The 22,024-nt window shown below is 33.9% G+C and overlaps 1 protein-coding gene across 2 annotated transcripts in view; it reads right to left on the reverse strand.

The window, feature by feature from the left end:
* The window catches only part of CACNA2D1 (calcium voltage-gated channel auxiliary subunit alpha2delta 1), a 452,272-nt gene that overhangs the window by 37,737 nt on the left and 392,511 nt on the right, over positions 1-22,024 (reverse strand). The window contains exons 13-19 of one of the 2 annotated variants that reach the window (XM_066318754.1): positions 16,465-16,543; positions 14,305-14,354; positions 12,586-12,675; positions 8,729-8,797; positions 7,103-7,177; positions 5,954-6,028; positions 2,657-2,713 (exon numbers count right to left, since the gene is read on the reverse strand). In XM_066318754.1, coding sequence (XP_066174851.1) covers positions 2,657-2,713; positions 5,954-6,028; positions 7,103-7,177; positions 8,729-8,797; positions 12,586-12,675; positions 14,305-14,354; positions 16,465-16,543 — 495 coding nt within the window. The remainder of the gene's footprint in view (positions 1-2,656; positions 2,714-5,953; positions 6,029-7,102; positions 7,178-8,728; positions 8,798-12,585; positions 12,676-14,304; positions 14,355-16,464; positions 16,544-22,024) is intronic. The other variant, XM_066318753.1, reaches the window with a different exon arrangement.

Below are 22,024 nucleotides of genomic sequence, written 5' to 3' on the forward strand. Positions count from 1 at the left end.
GAACAGCCGGTAAAAATGCCTTCATTCCGGAGTACTAAGACATTAAGAGTAACTCTTATTTTCAAGTTTGTAATATAGAATAGTTCCAGAAGACAAAAGATTATTTTTTCCTTTTCTTGAGGACAAAATGTATGTATCTCTGGCTATATGGAATAATTCTTGTTCTTAACAAGACTTGCTGTCTGCTAAGAAAAAAACCCATAAATTTATTCTCAGGAACAGAATATGTACTAAAAAGATTGTAGGTAAAGATTCTGGGTACTTCTTTAAAATATTTACTGAAAACTTCAAGAATTTTTTTGCATTTCTATTTACATATAAATAAAACTAGCAACTTCCATAAAATGGCATTAACATATGCTCTGCACTAATTCAAAATTATTCAATTATTGCTGTGCAATTGCTTTTCCCTCCCAACAAATCCACACTCTCAAAATAAATAACAAAAGGTTAAATGTAAAATGTAAAAAAAAAAAAAAAATTAAAAAGATACATATCTTACATGCAATGGATAATGAATAGCATGGTCAAACCCAAACAGCATGCATGAAGGCATTGGCATGGCAGAGGAGGCATTTATGAAGTTCACATTCCATTCCAACAAACAAAGGAACAGAGAAGAAAATAAGTGGTAAAAAAAAAAGAAAAAAAAAAAGCCATCACATCAAATCAAGGTCAATATTTATTTCAAATGATAACCTGGGCTAGTCATAGTCAAGGAGTCCCAAAGACAAAACAGCAAACTAACTTTAATCCTGTTAAAATTCAAGTACGCATTAACTATTTGTTCTTTTTAAAACTTACATAATTTCACATTTCTTATATAATACTTATTAATCACTTTTAATAGGAAAAAACCTAACCATCTAGAAATACATTCTGAGATGTGCCTGAGGCACAAAGACAACCACTAAAAATTAGAACAGAAAATTCCTACACTGGTGCTCTAAATGGAAAAACTATTTCCCCCTTATGCCTCTTTCCCCCAAGAAGGTTTTTATCAGTATTTGGGCTCCATAATTTTTATTTCCAAGGTTGCCATTTAGTAGAGTTTTTTCCAAGCCACGAAGAAACAAACTTACAGTTCAGTTTGCTCTTCTCTTTATCCAGTCATGGGTGTAACATGACTGGAATAAGCACACCACCACCACATTCACCAGCACAACTTAACAAAACAGAACAGAAGGAAATCACTAGCAATGAAGCATGCAAACAAAAGGGCTGCAATTCATTTTCAGCAGGAAAAATAAATGCAAGAATCTATAATTTCAATGACAACTCATGAAGGAAACAAACAAAGAAAGAACTGGTGCAGCAACACACTTAAAAAAATAGTTAAATAAAATTGTTGTTGTGTGTATTGGGAGGTCAGTACTCTCACAAATTCTATGGATGATCTTTGCTGTGTTGCAGGAGCCTAGTTCCTGCTCATACTTGCAGTACTAATGAAGACAAAGGATCTTAGACTTTTAAAAGAAATGATGGGAAAAAGTCAGAAAAATCCTGGGCCTCAGACATAAACTCAGGAGCATCTGGAGTGGATGGAAGCCCAGAGCTTTTCCAGGGCTGCACCTCCCTGGGCAGCAAGCAGTGCCAGGTAAAGCCAGCAGCAGCCAGACCACACCATGGCATGCTGAGGAGCCAGGTGTGCTAAGAAAACAGAGAGTTTTTATGATTCTGCACTGCTTTTTCCAGAGTCCAAACAAAAAAACCTCAGCCCCAAGGTGGCCTTCTGCATGTGTTATAAACACAGCCACAGACATTTGGTGAAATCACTGACTTGGATCAAGATTTTACACCATGTTTCACTGGTGTTGTTATGCAGGCCACAAGTTTTGCATTACACAATTCTATATGCGAAAGGAATCAAACTTGATATACTGTGTTTAAGCTTCCTAATTTTCTATTTACATGGTTAATCTAAACGATTTTTAAGTTTTCATTAAGTGTTTTTTTTCTCAGGAGTTGCATTACATAAGACTAGTTACTCTGTTCAGGTTAAGGGCAGTTAATTTTGTGCAGTTGTATCTGCTAAACTGAGAAAAAACCCATGTAAATAGCAGATAGAACATATTGCCTACTCTGACTTCCCCAGGAAAAAAAAAAAAAAAAAAAAAAAAAAAAACCAGGAAAAAAACCCCCAAAAACAAAACAAAACAAAACAAAAATAAACAAAAAACCCCCAAACAAACAAAACCAAAAACCAACCCACAAAAACCTGAACAACTCATGTTTTTTATGCTGAAGTTGTACGCTGCATACACTGTACAATAAAACTTGGCAATAAAGTCACAAGAATTATCTTCTGATCCTCTCTTGACTTTGGGTTTATGCAAGCAAAGCCAGCACAAGTAGTCTCTTTTTATTTCCAGGCTTCAAATTAATTTCAACATCTGAAGAAGAATTTTTACAGCATGACTCTAATTAGCACCTATTAGTAAAGCACCATAATTTAATGGAATGCCCTTCACTACAGCCAATAGCATGTTTTCTATTATTTAAACAGGAAAGGATGCAAGCTTCATGCTTTGGAAGCTGTTTGTCACAATAAACAGTTCTCTAGTTAGATTTTTCCTAGTAAGCAGGGCAGAAGCTTTCTAATTATATTTCCAGGTCTATGCATTCTAATGCACTAATCACCTCCATCCAAAGTTACCTGTACATTGGGTCTCCTTTTTCTCAATTTAACTTTTGGTATGCCCACACCAATTTGCTGAAGTAACAAAAAAGCAGTAATTTATATTTTTGTGCTATTAGTAAACAGACAACTTATAGAATGGAAGTATTTTCTAACATCTGTTGAGAACATCTCAACATCTGTGGTGCCCAGTGTATGTTTACTACTGCAAGCAGAGACTACCCCTCACCCTGATCACGAGTTCTGAGCTCTCTGCCAGAATTATACACAGGTTTTGGACAGGAAAACAAAAATCAGACATATGTTAATGAGAATAAAATTAACAGAGAGCTCTCTCTTCCACATACTCTGATGGAATAAAATATAGAATGAGAATAGCTCACTTTCTGTTTAGTTTTATACTTGATCTTAAACCCCAGCTCCTCTTAAATTTCTTAAATAACACTAAACAGTAAGAAAGAATATTTGGCCTCATTGAAGGCACATGGAGTTTTAGGACTATTATTAAATGGGGTTTGATCAGAACCATAGTAAAAATGAAGAGAAAGGTTCTAATATTTAGAATAGATTGAGAAATAGAACTATTTATTGTTTTCAAAATCTAATTAAGATCAAGCTTGTTAACACATACTTAATGGACTCACTTCAACGATTATGTTTATTTGGTGGTGCATCCACCTGTTCTCTCCCATAACAGTGGGAAAATTACATCCACATATGCAGACACACACAAAGAAAATTTGCAATAAAACATAAAATTAGACACTTTTTAAAAAATGAAACTAATAACACATGTAAGCTGTGTTTAAAACTATATTAAGCAGCAAATTAAAAAAAAAAGGATTTCTCATTATGCTTTGGCATAATTTTCACATAGTTCAGCAAATAAGAACATGATGGGAAAGTTTTAAATTATTTTAATACCTTTTGAACTTATTGTTTGTTAACTTTTCTAAATTGTGCAAACAACTTTACAAACTTCAAGACAATTTCTCAAAATATTGTGTTGAACCAGTTGTGATTTGAGGAAACAGAATTTCAGAAGGAAAGCAGAAGACACTCAAACGAAGGAAGCACTGAAGTCTAGGAAACCCTCACCTCTTCAAAGGTAAAGATGTAGTTTTGTTTTAGTTTACAACTATTGAGAAATTGCTGGCAAAGAGGGTTAAGATGTTGTTTGTTAATAAGTTAACAGCTACTGGGAGGTTCAACTAAAATTAACATGACATGTTAAAGAAAGTCCATGAATTCTAAATATATCTGTCTTTGTCATGTACCTTAGTTATTAACTGGAGTTCTTGTATCAGTCTGAATAGCATGCACCACTCCACACAAACTGGGAGTGAAAATCTACTCTGTGTAACTGTTATAAACAACAATAACAAAAATGATGCAAATGTTTAATATTACATTTAGACATTATTCTACAACATAAAAATTAGTGCTTAAAAAACAATCTGTTTTAAACATACTGTAAATCAAACTTTTGAGCTTTAAGGTAAAGCATCTCTGGACTTCCATATCCTTTTAAGAAAAAAAAAAAAACTACACAGAGAAACCATGACAATTAATAGCCTAATAATTCATCTCAGTTTGCCTAGATTTAGTTGGGATGACCTGAATTTTAACAAAGGTTTTTATTCTTCAATGTTGTGAGGCAACACTGCAGGATAACTGAACATGTGACATGAACAGAGTCCATATCCATCAGTTTCTCAAAAGATTAGGTTGAAAATAAGAAAACTGCATTGCTTTTTTTACAATACTCATGTGAATGAAAAGATAGTTCAATTTGCATACAAGGGAATGATAAATAGGCCAATCGCCATTCCCTAATTACTAATGACCTCTAATTAAGAAAAGATTGGGTCAGTAATGATCCGGATATTTGCCTCTGAAAAATTCACCAAGAAAAATCATCAAATCAAAACTTCAAATTTTTAAGAAATGAAAATCAAATGCAGATACCCAGAAACTGAAGTCCAGCTCAGTTATGAAGACTATATAAAAACCTTCTTTTCCATAGTTTTTCTTTTCATTTTCCAAGTGTCTTTCAAAATAAATCAAAAGGGATATCTCATTAATAGTTCCAGTCAAGATATTCTTTCTCTTCTTCAGAAGCACTTTTCTTCTTTCTTGTGTTACGCACTTGGCCGAAGACTTCAAATGTATTAATTACTGCACCAGGAAATTAACTCAAATATTCACAAAGCTGACTTCTCCCAGCTTAAAGATTAAATTAATCACTAAATTATGTAGATGAATTCTTAATTTCTTCTTTTGTCTTTGACAATTAAAAAAGTTATTTTAACTTTATCTTTTATATAATATAACCTTAAGAATTCAAGGGACAAAGTTCACTGAAAACATGGAATTGAATTATGAGAATTTTCAAGAAGTCCACAAAAGAGAAGATTGTTTCGTATGGAAAAGCCTTTCATTTAAACAAAGATCAAAGTTCTGATTTCAGAAAAAAAAAAAAAAATCATTCATTCATGTTGATATTAGGATTGTCCACAAGGTAAGGACTACTGTTAATGGATAAAGAGCCAAACTGAAATATTTGGTTTCTATTTTCCCAAAATTTGATGAAAGTTTTGTGCTAGTCATATCAAGAAAGAAGCTTCATGTTTTAACATGAAAGACCTTTCTGAAGTTAACTACTAAAAATCTAGTGTTCTGGGAAGAGGTGCTCAGCTAAATCCATCCCAACTCTGAGATCAGGTCTCAGCTCTGGTAAACAGAAAATAAGCAAATAAATAAATGCAAAAATAAAAGTAAAATACATTGTATTTTCCTCTGATTTCTTTGGTTTTGCAAGTATGAAAATTTCAAGGTTTTAAATGAGAAAGCATCACAAAAAAAAGTGCACAAAAACTCCTCACTTTGCTTAAAGATTCTTCACAATGATTATATTTTTTGCAATTATATTACATCTGTTTTCGGAATTATATTACATCTACCACTAGTTGTTTTTATATTAATATGTACATTAAAACACTTCACATATATAAATATGCATTCAAATTTTATGTATTTTTTATTTTATTAATAACTAAATTCAATACAAGCCAAAGCTGGTGAATTTGAATAAAGCCATATATATACCAGAGATTTTCCTAACACCCACAAAACAGAATTTTTACTATTGCTGTCTCGTACCTTCAGCAATCCTAATTTCTGATTCTTTCTGACAATATCCCACAAAACAGAATTTTTACTATTGCTGTCTCGTACCTTCAGCAATCCTAATTTCTGATTCTTTCTGACAATATCCCCTTATTATAGAGAAGTAAGTTAAAAGGTGTTTCATACCTTTGGTTGGAGATTTGGATGCAGTAGCACATACCCATTAGGATCAATTGCAAAATAGTATCCATTTGGACAAAGCTAAAAGAACAAAATGAAGCTTAGCATTATACGGTATTAAGTAATGAAGAAACAGTAATTAATGGTTTCCAAGAAACGCTCACGTTGTGGAAAACACACACCTCAGGCATCATGAAGTATAAGATTACTAAAACAGACAAGATAATTTCTTAATATTTACTCTTTTAGGATCATAACTTGGAGAATTATTTAGGCTGATGGGACTTAGGGTCTTTATTCAAGCCAAATCCATCCCTCTCAGCTTCTTCTTTAACAGGTGCTGCAGACTCTTGGCCAACTCAGTGGCTCTGCACTGGGCCACAGAGTATTTATTATACAGAGGAAATCAAATTTGGACAGTGTACTCCTGATGCAGATGTTTATTGCACAGCTGGTTTTTACTGCCAGGGCACACTGCTGACTTATGTTCTATGTGTCCTCCAGCACGACTCCCAGGTTCTTTCCTGCCCCTTGAGGAAGCCTGACCCAGCCTGAGCTGTGGTGTGGGATCATTTAATTCTAAATATAAAATTTTGCATCTGCCTTCAGTCAAACTTGTGGTGTTCCTTATCTTCCTCAGCTTTTGTTTTTCACAGCACTAGTTTTGTTTTGTGTGTGTGTTTTTTTTTTTTTTTATTTTTAATGGAAATTCCACAGCTAGGTGTCTACAGGGATAAATCTGTTGTACATACTAGGGTACAGACAGACACCTATATTAAAGAAATGTTCTGTAAAGAGTGGTCCTAGATAAATGGCAAATATTATCAGCTGAAATGACTGTGTACTCCACATTAAGAACCAAACACTTAACTAAAGAGCAGAGACTTAAGATAGAGGAAGATAATTACTTTCAATATGTCCCCCAATGTAAAAGCTGACTTCTACACAGTACACCCTGATGGACAAATCACACAGAAACAGATATATGGCTGGAGATAAAACCATCAGAAACTGTACAACAATGGAAAAGAACACATGAAAAGATGCCTGCTGGTATTTTGACTCCAGTCGTTGCTGTATGACTTATGAAAGAACATGCACAGAAATCACACAATAAACAAACATCATGAGAAACCTCCAATGCAAGCAGCTCACCGTAAATCGGGGTGTCAGTTTCTTAATGTCCTCCAAAGAGACATCGACCCCCATTACTCCAAGAATCAGCTGATTCTGGTAAAATTCCAAAAGGTTAGTATGTATCTGACATATTTACAATGCAGAATAACTGCAACAGTCAGTAAATCTGTATTTTTGCCTTCATCTCGTTTGACAGATACATTTGAGAAGTTGCCTATTAAGTTATGTGTCTATTCTGAATATTTTAAATAATGTCAAAGTGATCCAAAATAAAATTTAATAAATTTAGAATTTAGTATAGAGCATGAAAATTATTTCTGAAGATGGATAATTTCCAGGATGAATAAACAATATATGTAAGAACAAAACAGATGAAAGCAAAAGTGATGCAATAATATTGCCAGTTATGCAGATACTAAACTACCAGCACCAACACAGAGCTACTTTGAATGCTTAGGTTGGGCAGTTGGTGAGACCTCAAAACAATTAACTCTTTGAATTATAGTATAATGATGAATTAAAAATATTTCAATATTAAAGATTTCAGCAATATTTCAACAATAAAAAAAACCCAGTGAATTTATGTCTCTTATAATTTATTTTCCTGCTACAGAAAAGGAGGACAGATATTTACATAGTGTCACCTGAATCCTTTCTCCATATTTAATAAATTTGTAAAATTTATTAGAGGAGGAATCTTGCAACCTGCAAGTAAATTCAGGCAGAGATACAAATTGAGCAGATTTGAGTTCTCTTCTTGCTCATGTGTACTAGATCACGTCTGTTTTACTTCTCAGAAAGACATCCTTTGATAATCAGTCGTCTATCACTTTGAACCAGACTCAGACAATTCCAGGCATTGTCTTGTAGATAAGATTATACAACTTATTTGGTTTATTGCTTTGTTTTTAAAAGGAAACTAGGAGAACTATTCTGAAATCAAACTAAAGAAATGGCAGTGATCAAACCTTGATTGATTCATTCTATGTAATAGCTGAGAAACTGAATCTAAGAATATTTTGTCTAAATTTCTGTATATTTTGACCTGAATGGAGTACATCAAAAGTACAGTATTTTTCCACACATTGCTCAAGCATATCCAGGTCTGGTTTTTTTGTTTTGTGAAGAGGACACAGATTCCATGTCAGACAGCAATAGGGATGAGCAGTTGGATTTATTTAACACTTAGAATTTAATCTAAGTATACGGTATACTCTTTTCTAGTACCGTTACAACCAACTAATTTATATTCTCTGCCTCACTGCCTTTTACCCTGAAATGTCATAGCCTCAAAGATTTGCTAGAAATTTATCTGGACATTATTTCTTGGAAAGGTCTAAGTAGTATCATCTACTTCCTATCTATTAAGCACTTAATGCATTCCCACTCCCACTAAGGCACAGGGATAGATAGGGGAATGTCACACTCTGAAACTCAGCATGACAACAAGGGTAAAGAATGCACTGCATTTTTTTGTTCCCAGGAGGTTATCAGGTAAATAGATATGACCCCTTTATTTCCCATGTACAAGACCATTACACTGCAAAATATTCTATGGAAATACACATCTTTCAAGACATTTAAAAGTAAATTCAATTTATACTATTGCTGTTTTATTTTTTTTTCCTTGAAGGAACAGCTTACGATTTTCCCATTCTGTTCCCTTGTTAGATTGAAGACAGGCAGAGTTCCTGTAATCACAAGGCCCAGCTCCTAGAAAATAACCAGTAAAGAAGGGAGAAAGAGGTTTTTTAGTTAAAAAAGCAAATGTTAAGCAATAATATATTAGAAGAATGAAAAAATGCATGCAGCTAAACAATTACTTTTGGTTTCTGTAGAAAGCAATTACTCTCAAATTTGTAAAAAAAAAAAAAAAAAAAGAAAAGAAAGCTACTTCACTGACTTGATGAATAGAAAGTTGAAATTATGAGGTTTTTGTGTCCACATTTTAGTGAGATAATTATACTGTTTTTTTTTTTTTAAATATGATGGTCAACAACTTAGGATATAGAAGTTTAAAAAACCCCTAAATGTTATGAAAACATATTTGCAGCTACAGTATCCACAATGCATAAAACTAGAGGAGAGGAGAGGAGAGGAGAGGAGAGGAGAGGGAGGATGATGAGGAGAGGAGGAGGAGAGGAGAGAGAGGAGAGGAGAGGAAGGAGAGGAGAGGAGAGGAGAGGAGAGGAGAGGAGAGGAGAGGATAGGAGAGGAGAGGAAAGGAAAGGAAAGGAAAGGAAAGGAAAGGAAAGGAAAGGAAAAGGGAAAAAAAGATAAGGCAAGGAAAGGCAAGGCAAGGAAAGGCAAGGCAAGGCAAGGCAAGGCAAGGAAAGGCAAGGAAATGAAAGGAAAGGAAAGGAAAGGAAAGGAAAGGAAAGGAAGGAAAGGGAAAGGAAAAGGAAAGGAAAGGAAAAGGAAAAATGAAAGGAAAGGAAAAGGAAAGGAAAGGAAAGGAAAGGAAAGGAAAACCAAAACAAACTTAAAAATGGTAAATTTCAATTTGGAGTGATGGTGTTTGAGTTCCCAAGTCATTTTTAGTGTGATGGAGCCTTGCTCTCCTGGAGATGACTGAACTCCTGCCTGCTCATGGAAAGCAGTGAATTAATTCCTTGTTTTGCTTTCTTTGTGTGCTTAGCTTTTGTTTTCTTATTAAACTGTCTTTGTCTCAACCCACAAGTTTTCCATTTTCTACCCTTTGTTTGTCTCCCCAGTCCCACTAGTGGGGGCTGCTTTGGCTTTTGTTGATGGCTGGGATTAGACCACAACAGGTAGGTAACACATGCAGGCAAAGCCTGAACAGAAAAATGCAACATGTAATTCCTCTACTTTTTCCATCATCCCTACTTTTGAGTGGTGTGCAGTAATGTCCATCATGGGCTTGGCAAAATCACAGTATCCCCTAGTACTGAGGTAACTGAGGTAAGGAATTCACATTTATTTGCGAAGATATAAGAAATCTGTTTTTCCTTTAGTAACCTTCACAAATCATACTGAAAATAGGATCCAGAACACCATACGTTCAGATAGCCAGGAAAGTTCTGTTTTCCATTCCAAATTGTCCATAGGGATATTTCTACCTTTTCTCTTTTTTTTGACTTTTTGGGTTTAATCTCTAAGTTTTTCCCTTCTATCATGCTTATTCTCCTTCAGCTAGTTTATTGTGGAGTCATATCTCTTTTCTCCTTTTATTTAATTTAAAAAAAAAAAAAAAAAAAAAAAAGCTAGAACATTATATGAATTCATTCTGTTGTAATCTGTTCGCTATTTTTCCAGTCTAGCAGCACCTTCTTGAATTTTAAAACATCCTTCATGAACTTACATTTGTGTATTAAATGAAAGGTGATGAGGTCAGAGTTAGTAAAGTTACAAGCAAAGTGAAGTGGATTTTATAGGAAAATAAGAGAAATAGGGATGAATCAGAAGAGAGGACATTATGTAGAGGAAATATTGAAAAGAAACATAATGAAACAGGAGAGGGATGTATGGGGGACAAGACAATTTCCACCCACCCCCCCCCCCCCCAAAAAAAAAAAAAAGTTAATGAGGATAACAATTATAAATAAATTGTCCCTAACTGGTAAACCTAAAACTATCTGAACATTCTGGGATTATCTTGAAAATGAAGCCAGAGCAACACAGTAGCAGAATCTGAAGGAATAGGGCTAGAAAAGAAGTGTGAATTGCTGCAAATACATCAAATTATCAAAGACAGTCTTGAAAGCCAGACTGAAATTAAATACAAAATTCTCTACAGAATTTTATAACCTGAGTTCATGCATTAATGTGGCCTCACTTTGCATTACTTTAGTCTTAGCCACAAAACAGCCACTGGACAATAAGAGACAAATGATAGGGATGAGTCCTGTAAACCACAAGCAGAACTGTAAGCCCTACACAAGGGAATTATTTTAGGGAATTTAAAGTAATAAACCAATGTGACAACTTAGATACACTCCATTAAACAACTGATAATCAGAGAAAGGCTTCAGAGAGGGTTAGATACACCCATGCCTTTATGGTCTCAACTGTGATGAGAAAGTTCACAGATCTGAGCCTTTACCTCAGTGCTTTACCTCATGTCATCCTACTTTGGTTACATATAATTAGGTACATAATTATATGTGTATGTGTTTGTACATACACAAATATATGTATATATATAATATATATTATATATTTTATATATATTATATTATTATTACATTTTTTACATTTTTATTAAATAATTATTATAATAAATATATTATTGTATTATTATATAATGTGTCTATATTATAATATATATATTTATATATTATAATATATATATAATACTCATAAACACACATATGCAGCACATGAATGCAGAAAACCTTGAAGGAAAGACTGAATGAACCCACTGAGTATATAAAGTAACACAAGTTACCTGCAGGTGTCACTTATTTTACTTGACTAAACAGATCTCTATTCCTAGTTGCAGATTTATCTTTGGCATTACAACAGGATATGCACAGAGCATAAGAACTTTAGTCATCACATCCTTTATGTTTCCAGTAAGTACCGCAACAATTATAAAGAAAACATGGTTAATGAACGTCTGGGCATTGAAATGGTAATGAATAACTAATTTCTCTGCGTCATGCTCAGTCATTTTGACAGCAAAAATTATATATTGATAAAAAATTTTACGGAAATGCTGACAGAAATATGTGAATTTCGACAGGACTTTAGATGACTACGTGAACTTGGATAAATACGTGATTCTAAATGATCATTTTGCAGTAATTTTTGCCCTGTTGCTCAGAAGTAGGTTATTTAGAGCAAGAGATTAGATTTCTGCTGACAATACTTTTCCTCCTGTAGTTTCCTGAGTATATTTGTTTTACAAGAACACAACATTAAATTCAGCAGTAAGGAAGTTTTTCATCTATCTTTTTGCTTATTTCCCCATTATTTACAGTGTCCAATTAATGATTAAAGAAATCATTACCTTGAGCAAGCAAGTAATTACAGCTCAAGTACAAAATTTGTGCAAATACTTAGTAATACTGATAGATTTCATTCTGCCTGGAATGTTATCTAGAAAGTAAAAAAAAAAAAAAAAAAAAAAAGGAAAAAAAAAAATGGGGAAAAATGAAGAATTCTAAGAATTCCTCACCAGAAATGTAACAAATTATCTTTATTGCAGTAGGTACAACACTGGAAAACTATTCACTTCTGGTTTTTTTTGTTTATTCTTAAGCTGAGAACAGCAGTGGCCTACACTTTAAAGTCTGCAGAGAATAAACTGTTTTTCTCTGTTAAATTTCAGGACACTTAGAAGGATACTAGGTGCAAGTAAAACCAGCACATTCTAAATAAGTGTCTTCCTAGAAGTTGTTGTATTGATGTGTACAGATGTTAGAAAAACAAGAATATCATGTTTGGAACTGTAGAAATTTGATTCTTGGGAAAGCAGGCCCATATAGTTACTGATTTTCTAAAATTCTTACTTTAATAGAGATAAACACAGATCATACCAGAGCATCCAGATAGACATTTGTCCATTGGACTTGTTTGGCTTGCTCTCCAGCTAAAACCATTGGTCTTCCCAAAACATCTAGATATTCCTGTCAAAAAGTGTAATAAACTTGTCAAAAGGCAATTTTAAGATCAAAGAGCACAAACAATATGAAAATAAACAATAAATAATAAAAACTAAAATATCAAGGAAATAAAGGAAATCAAAAATCACCACTAATACAGGAGGAGCATTTATTTACTTCTTAAAAATTGTACCACAAAATAATTCAGTCTTCAGTTCTCTGAAGTATTTACTGAAAAGGTAATTCCTGTATTTCACTCCCAGTCACACAGACATTACACACCCATAACCACCCCTCTTTTTCCACAAAATGAGAATTACAACTGTTTTTATTCCAAAATTAATTGCTAGTGACATAAAGAAATTACAAGCAGATTACAGAACCCTCAACCGAGAAGAAAGAGTGGACAATGGAGGGTGAGTGGTGAAACATCTGGGTATGCTAAGCTCCTACAGCGACAATTTGCGTAACTTCTATTGGAATAACAAAAATCAGAGCTATGAAACCTCTTTTTTTCTGCCCTACTTCAGTTTGTGAGCATGGCTAAAGCTGGTGATGTTATGAGATGCCAGACTTCTGGACTGATTTGGGAGTGGATGCCATCAAACTTTTTCTACTTGACTGATCTTATTAGTGATACATCTTGCCAGACACTGTCTGGAAGAGTTTAACAGAATCAAAGGCTCTTATTCAAGCCAAAAAAAATTCTTATTTTCTGCCAAAAAATGTCATGCCTGGCCTTGGGAGGACAAAGAACTGCTATGATATTTCTCTGCTGTTCTGGACATGTGAGTACCTGGAGTTTCAGACAACTGAAAAGAATAATTGTTCTTTTACACTGTTTTTCTTCAGTTCGGATCTTATCATATAACTCAAGAGTCCCGTGCCTTTATTTATCTACATGCAAGTCTGCTAAAATGTTCCTGCATCCTTTTTGAAGGAAAGAAGTGCAGTCTCTTCCAAAAGGCTTGGATCCACCCCAGGTTTCTCTCCTGTAAAGCAGGATTGTAGTGTGGCACCCACGTGAGTTCAGATGCTGTAGCAGAGCTATTCCCTCACATACATCCACAGCCTCCTCCATGTAATACAAACCCTTTGGACCATGCAGGAAGTATGGCAGAAGGTGAACTATGAATGCCTAGACACATTATAAAATTACTCGTTTTATAAAACTTCGTAATAAAATTGCTGTCATGTCTCAAAGCATCAAAGTCTGAGGGGCCATATAAAGCCCAGAGGAAAACTGAGCCAAAAGCAGAGTTGTTTGTGCAGAGGCCTGCAGGATCCAGAGCACTCCAGACACTCCATGGTGTGCACATGGTCAGCCTGCTCTGGTTAATGTGGCCAGTGTCGGGACCAGCACACAAGCTGCTCTGGGCCAGCTGGCAACAGGGATCATGTTTTAAACTGGTTCACTGCAGCCACTTACAAGAAAAAGTAGAACATTTTAAGACAATAATCCCATAAATGTAGAAGAAAGCCTTAAGGTTCTTTTTTTCTTTTTTATTAATGTAGTGTATCACTTAATTGATTTAATTAAAATTAAATTTTAAATTGATTTTAGCCAAGGTGAAGAGCAAACATATCCAAGTATAAATATTACTCCACTTTCTGTGTGTTAAAACTGCATCTGGATTTGGACAACTCACTTACCTGGGTGTTTATTCTTATGGCTCCAATAGATGGGATTTCATAATAATAACCTAAAATTTGAAACAGAAATAATGTCATTTTACCATAACAGATTGATGGCCTCTTAATCTTGAGGAATTTCATTTAGTTCATAATTTCTAATCTAAATTTTATTAGAATTATTGTTTATGAATTAAATACTTTTTAGTTGATGCCACCACAGCGCATGGCCATATGATGGGTCACCATGCCATTCAGACCAAGGTAGTTACTTTTAAGCAATGACAGTTATAATTTGTTTCTTTTGGGTATTTGGTTTAAGGCTGTATCATATACTGAGACTGCACTCATGAAATCCCAGTTACTATGATGTGCAAGTATATTTAATGTTTATTTTAATATGCTGTGACAGCAACATAATTATATGCTGAATGCATATATAGGAATGGTCTGCCACAAGATTGAATTCATAGAATAAAAATATAAGGCACTCTGTGGAATGAAAAAAAAAAAAAAAGCTAATGGGTATTTCTCCTACACAGAGAATCAGAAATGTCTTTACTTAGCACTGATTTTATTGCTCATTTGTTTAAATTAAAAATATTTAAAATACTGTTCATATAATAAGACTGAAGTCAGGTACTGAGATCTATCTTCAGTCCAAAAAAAATTTAAGTTGGATTGGCAGGAAGAGGCAGAGGGTTAGAGATGTGTTAGAGATGTAAATATATTGATATTGGTAATTTCCTTTGCTGTATGCAATTTTTTTTTTTTTTTTTTTTTTTTTTTTGTTTAGGAAAAATGAAACAAAACTGCTCTGGATGTGCCAACAAATAATCATGGAATTTTGGACAGAAGAGTATGATCATTTTGTCTCAATAATAAGATCACATAGGTGGTTATGCTTTAAACCAGCTGGTCCTCATTGGTTTTAAAACAATGGGGGTTACATGCACACAGTATTTTGAGATATAAAGATGTTAGTAAAAAAAAAAAAAATCTGTTCAAAACACAGATGTCAATTTTCTGTTATTATCTGACAATACAATCTGCTCTTCAGGAAGTTGTAGCATCTTCTGCATGACTTGTCAGCATGCTGAGGGCTTCATGAGGTTATGATACATATGTATGCTTTTCATCCAGCCTATGGATTCTGCTAGTATTTAATTTTTTCTGCAGTTTTTCTGTATTTTTTCCTAGCCTTTCTCTCATCTTTGCTTTATGTCACTCTTCTGCCTGATCATAACTTTATCTCCTTCCCCGGCAGTCCTAATTTTTGAGACCCTCTGTAATCCAGCTCAACTCTCACCTCTTCCTTCTCACTGATTTGTAAAATAGTTTTACATTTTCACTCAGGCCTGGAAATTACTGTATTTAAAATATGAGCAAATGTTTCATAAATTATATCTACTTATCTCTATTCCTTTCTATTATCTCTTTTATATTTTCTGCTCTATCTCTATATCTTATGCTTGTTGTACAGTTACATTATAAAATATTTGAGATTCTTCTTTCTCATACTCTTAAAATATTTCTGAGTACATTCCTCATGTAAAATTTAATATAGAAAACATTTCAATTCCTAACTTGCAGCTTTTTTACTCTTTCTTTTTGTCTTACATACAGAGAACAGGTTAAAAATAGAAAACACAAGATTGTCTCAGAAACTAAGAAATCACAGGAAGAATAATTTTTATATTTTCATTTAAAAAGGGAAAAAAATTCTAAGTATCTGATCTCTTGTAAGTTTTGGAGAAAAACAGAAAAAATGTAACCAGCCAAGTAACCAAACAAAAATCCCTTTGTCCAGACCACCTAATTTAAAACAGCTTTGCCTAATTTCTTCTCTGTCATCAGTTCCAACTTTACATAGATGGCTATTACAACAAATATTCTCAAAACTGAACCATAATGGCTTATTATTATAAAAACTACTGTGGTACTTTTTATAAAATCTAATGTTTTTAAAAAAGTAATAAAGAAATAAATGTACCAGTTTCTTGTTTACATGCAGCTTTTTTCATGTATGTAGTATTTAATAAATTAACTTTGGGAACTTTTGTTAACAAATACAATAAAGCTGAAAAATCAAGCTGAAAAATCTGCCATTTTTAGAGAACAACAAACATATCACCTGTCCAAAGCTCTAGTGAAGATCAGTTTAAAAGCAAGACACAATACCTTTATTTTCACAGGCCATCCACTGTATGGGTCCTTTGTCATAATTATGTTGGCCAACAGAAAACGTGAACACACGTACCTGTGCAAGTTAAAAACCAATGCATATAAAACCTATAATAATTTATTGTGTCCCTCAAGTCAATACCTGGATTTTTCATAAATTTTCATAGAAAAAAGAACACAATGAATTTTCCAGGTTTTGTCCCCATAATAGATATTAGAGATGTAAAAAGTAATATATTATGGTATTGTTTGTATTTCTATTACTTCTGCCATGAAGTAGAATCACGAAGAATGCTCTTTTACATAGCCTTCATGCTTTAAAGGTTTTAACTGGTGATTGTTAATGAATTATTTAATTTTTTAAGTTTTTTATTCTAGGGTGTTAATTATAACTCTTCAGATATTGTTAAATTAAGTTAAAAAAAATCAATATTAGATGCTTACCAAGGACTTAAAAAACTGTACGCATGGCAATAGAACTCAATGCAATGCAAAACAACACTTATTAGGATGTAAAATCTGAAATTTTCAGATACTACACAAAACAAATTCTCATTTTGCTCAGACTCAGTCTTCTCTATGTAAAAAACATTAAATTAGTTCAACAGACTTTCACACAATGGTTAAGGTTCTGATCTTTCACCTTAAGCTCTTGATACTTATTGAAATTGGGGGGATTTTTATCATAGTTCCATTCTTTTTACACAATTCTACTCTAATCTATCTCAGCAACTGTAAGGAGTTATGGATTTAGAAGAATTCACCAAAATCTCTCCAAGTTTTGGACTGAAAATAGACTTTACAGCTGAAATGATTTTCCATGCAATTTTTCTCATTTGAATGAGAAAAAATGAAACCCAAAACCTGGTATTTTAAAAATACTAAAATCCTACCAGATATATAGAAAAATTACAAATACTGTGTTTCAGCTTCTAGCTAAATTTTTTGCTTTAAATTTGAGTGTTTCTGTTAAAAGCTGGAAATTTTTTTTTCCCCAACAGTTTAATGGGCTGCTCACTATACTCATACCCCTCTGCTCAAGGGTCAGAGAGCTTTTCCTTTTTAGGCATCTCTTTCTTTATGGATCTTTCACTTTACCACTTCAATGTACACATCACAGATCACAACATGAAATCAGAATGAAAATTCCTTTCTATGAATTTGATGCTTAAAATTAAAATATCCTACAATTAATTTGCATGCAGCCTGTGAGCAAGAAATAAGGTAATGTTTTTGTCAAATAATACAATTGCAGAGACTTGTTGTAAACTACTGATCATTGCTAAGTTTTTTAATGATTATTTATAAAAATTTTCACCACATTTTTTATCATGTGCAACCAAATCTTCACCTCTCAAATAGGTTAAAAAAATAAAAAAGTGCATAATCAGAGCTCAAAGGTTAACCAAGAGGTGTAGGAATGGCTTCACATCATCCATCAGCAGGTAGCAAGTGGTGAAACTTTATTGGTGTTGACCCCTATATGCAAGAATGGCAAACAAAGCTTTGTGTTGGATGGGATTTTTAATTAACAATATGTTTTGATTTGCTTTATCCATACAAAGCTCTTGTTTCTACAGTTGAAAGGAGAATTAAAGTAACTATTCCACTGCACTAGTGCTGATGAAAGTGCTTGCTATGCAGTTCAATATAGGGTAATTCCTTGCTAATAAGTCAGGCCAATTACATTTCTGGTTACACAGACAGGTGTAAGAAATGACTATGCCTAAATGACAGCAAATTTTTTGCCTCACAGTTCATATACGTAAAGACAGTTGAAAAATACCTTCTATTACCCTGAAAATATCAGTATTGACAGTGCAAAAATGACTTCACCTGGAATGTTTGCATCTCATTTGTTAATATTGTCCCTCATTTGCCATCCCCCTTTTATTCTTGACATCTTTTAAAAAAATGAAAGCTGTAGTTCTTCCAATGGATCTTTCTGCTTCTACTTAATTAAAAACTGGTTTTTTTCTTATCTGATTATCACCATGTTATTTTATATTGGCACTTCTCAGCTCACAAGGTCCCTGCCTACTATAGTCCTGTTCTTTTTGAAGTCACACTGCTCCCAGCTTATTCTCCACCAAACACTTGATTCAGAATAAATTCTTCTCAAAAACTATGGAAAAATCCCACTGACAGTCACTAATTAGATACTTGAGAGACCTGATGTTTCTTTTGGATTAAAAGCTACCAAGTCATGAGGGTTCTCTTGTGTGTGTAGAAAACACGAGTCAATTAGACTGGACTGTCTAGCATTTGATCTCAAATGTAAAAATGAAGCACTGAATTGGATTCAAGTTGCGAAATGCCATGTAATTTAGGGACAAGCAGCAGTGTGTTAAATCTGCAACAAATCTATAAAGAATTTAGAATTTAAATTATTGACAACAAGCAGGAGACAATATATCTGATTTACTGTTCCTTGGATAATTAACAGAGATAAAGAACTGCAATGAAAATTGGAGTTTTAATTGTTACTTGGTTTGGCAAGAGGGTGGGATATTCAAAAGAGTATTCTTTTTCCTATTGCCTCATCTGGAATTGAGTAGAATGACAGACCAGCTGGAAAAATGAGTCAGCAAGTCAAATTAAACAAGCCAATTTAGGACCAAAAAAAAAAAAAAAAAAAAAAAAACAACCAAAAAGCTCTCTGATAATGTTTTCTGTGACAGGACCCAGAGCCAGTCAAAGTACTGAGATGTATTTGTCTATATGTTTTCCTCATAGACATCTCTTCAAAGAAGACAATAGGGAAAAAAGAAAAGAAAAGAAAAGAAAAGAAAAGAAAAGAAAAGAAAAGAAAAGAAAAGAAAAGAAAAGAAAAGAAAAGAAAAGAAAAGAAAAGAAAAGAAAAGAAAAGAAAAGAAAAGAAAAGAAAAGAAAAGAAAAGAAAAGAAAAGAAAAAGAAAAGCCCCCAAAATTTAATTACTTCTAATAGGGAATTTATGACTAAGAATACTTTAAGCAACTAGATCAGACACAATGGGTACAAACACCTCTCCCTTTGCCTGTCCTTTAAGCTTGGTTTCAGCTAGCTGAGTGGGTGTCTGAGTTGAAGCAAACTGCCAAGTAGTCTTTGATTCTTTGATCCCAGGAGTTGTTTTCCATCACCACTGAGGCCTGCTTATTTCTTCTCCCTGCCTCTCTGCAGCCTCTTGGGTTCTGTGTAAAGTGCAGTTCCTGGGTGGTTTTGCCATGACAGTTCCTCTCCATCATCCTCCCTAGAGGATGGACATTTGTGCTCCCCAACCCATTTTCTAGGGAAAGGGCAACCTTGCCTCAAGGCAGATCTATTTATTCTCTTCATAAAGAAATACAACTTCCAAAGCAGTACAAAATAATGGAAAAATAAGATAAACAAATAGGAGCTGTCATGATTTCTGATTTTGAACAGAACTATTCAGAGTAAAGTACTTCTAGAAACTTGTACCCGTAGAACTGAGAACTAGAGATGGACACCAGCCTGCCCTGCCAGCCCATCCAGGCACTGTCTTGAAATTGTTCTGAAACACAAAAGTCTTAATTTTTAGCAAGGAGGTTCAAAACTAATTCTCTGCATTTGCCTCACTAACCTTAGGGGGGAAAAGAAATTCTTTGTTATATTAATTTACAGTATATAGTAGGGGAATATACTAATTAACAACAAAACTGAGTGTCACAGGCTGCCCACAGTGATGTTGTAAATCTGCCTCCTTGGAGGTTTTAAACTCCATACTGGATACGGACCTGAGCAACCTGGCCTGATCTTAGCCCTGATTGAAATAGAGATCTCTCCAAGTCACCTGCAACCTGGCTTATCCTAGGAACCCATGAAGGACATGAAAGGAATATATGCAAAAAGCCAGCTCCTAATCAGAGTAAGTGATAGACAGAAAAAAATGCTACAAAAATAGAGGAAGAAATACTTTATTGAAGAAAATATAATTGTCTAATTATAAAATTAATTTGCCATTTATATGCATTTTTTCTAGTGGAAGAAGATAATAAGCACCAAGCTGAGTAAAAAAAGATTATGACTACAACAGATTTTAAGGGACAGTGGCACTTGAAAGTTGTGATGAGGACAAAAATGAAGAGGTACCTATGAAAAGGCTGCTTTCCCAACAGATCTCATTTGCTTTTTACGTATTTTACTTCTTCATTTTGCTACTGGAATAAAATTAAGGAAGATTAAATTAGATGCTTCCTTTGGGTATATCATGTTATGAGTATTACAAAAAATAAGGGTTTGACTGAAGTTAATTCAAAGGGGTAATTAAACACAAAGCACTTGCTGTTTAGGCGACTGCCTATATTCATGGGCAATGTAGAATCACTGAATTAATGAATGTTTTGGTTGGAAGAGAACTGAAGGATCATCTCATTGTAACTCACTGCAACCCCTCTGCATGCCCCAGTGGAAGAAATACACATTTTTTTGACTTATTTGTCTTGAATTCTGTGCTACTGGAATGAGAGAACTCTCAAAAAAAACCCCAATTTCTTTGCATCTCTTAATTTCTCTGTTTAGGCAAGGATTAAAAAACTTCTGGAGACATATATGTCTATTTTACCAGCTACCAAGAGAGCTATACAATTAATTCACTCAATTGGATGTAGGCAAGATGAATCCTGTCATATTATGCCTAGCATGTAAAAAGACAAAGAGTGCCTCTTTCTCTGCCACTAAATAAACAAACTGACTATGAACAAAAACTGAGCTCATCAAATCCTTCAGCTTTGGTTTTCATGATGACAAAAAGATTTCAGAACATTTTACTCTGGCTTTATAGCTGCAGGTAAAGATTCACAGATAACCTTTTTTGCTAAACAACAAGAAAAGCTGCAATAAAGGAGAATAAATAATTCAGTAATTCTGGCACGACCCAGGAAATTAGCTTTCTCAGTAATGGGTTAAGAGATTATCAGATATGACAAAAAATTGTTAGCAGTTTATATTTAATAGGTATACTTCTGAAATAAGAGAACAACCTAAGAAGCCTATAATTTGAATAAAATCATAAAACTGCTCTTCTATTTTCCATTATGCATTCAGTCTTCTAAATCCCTTGTAAGTATAGCTTGTAAATCAATAAATCATTTTTGTGTTTTCTGCCATAGGCTAGGGAGATGTTATGTGGTTTTGAAGCTGCCCCAGCTAAAACTGAGAATACATTTTTCCTTTCATTTTTACATCTGTGGATAGAAATTTGAAGATTATTTTGGATTCTGTGAGTTAAAAATTACGACCGATTTGAACTGAGAACAGAACTTCAGAGGACAATCTGAGAACAAAACATACTAAGTAGGAAACCACCTAGGATTAGCCAAGAGGATATACCAAATACAGAGTGTCACCTAAATTCTGGTTAATAATCTGTCATGCTGAACTGCTCAGCTCAGGACTTCCAGGGACACAGACCTGAATCATTTAGGTTAGAGCTGTAAGGGTAAAGCATTTTTTCCCCCCCACCAGAGGAGAAATAGAAGCTCTGAGTTTAACAGTAGGGGTAAGACTCACAATCATGTGCTAGAGGACAGTTTAAGGATCCCTTAAGCCATCTTTTAT

This window comes from Sylvia atricapilla, chromosome 5, assembly GCF_009819655.1.
Source record: "Sylvia atricapilla isolate bSylAtr1 chromosome 5, bSylAtr1.pri, whole genome shotgun sequence".
NCBI lineage: Eukaryota > Metazoa > Chordata > Aves > Passeriformes > Sylviidae > Sylvia > Sylvia atricapilla.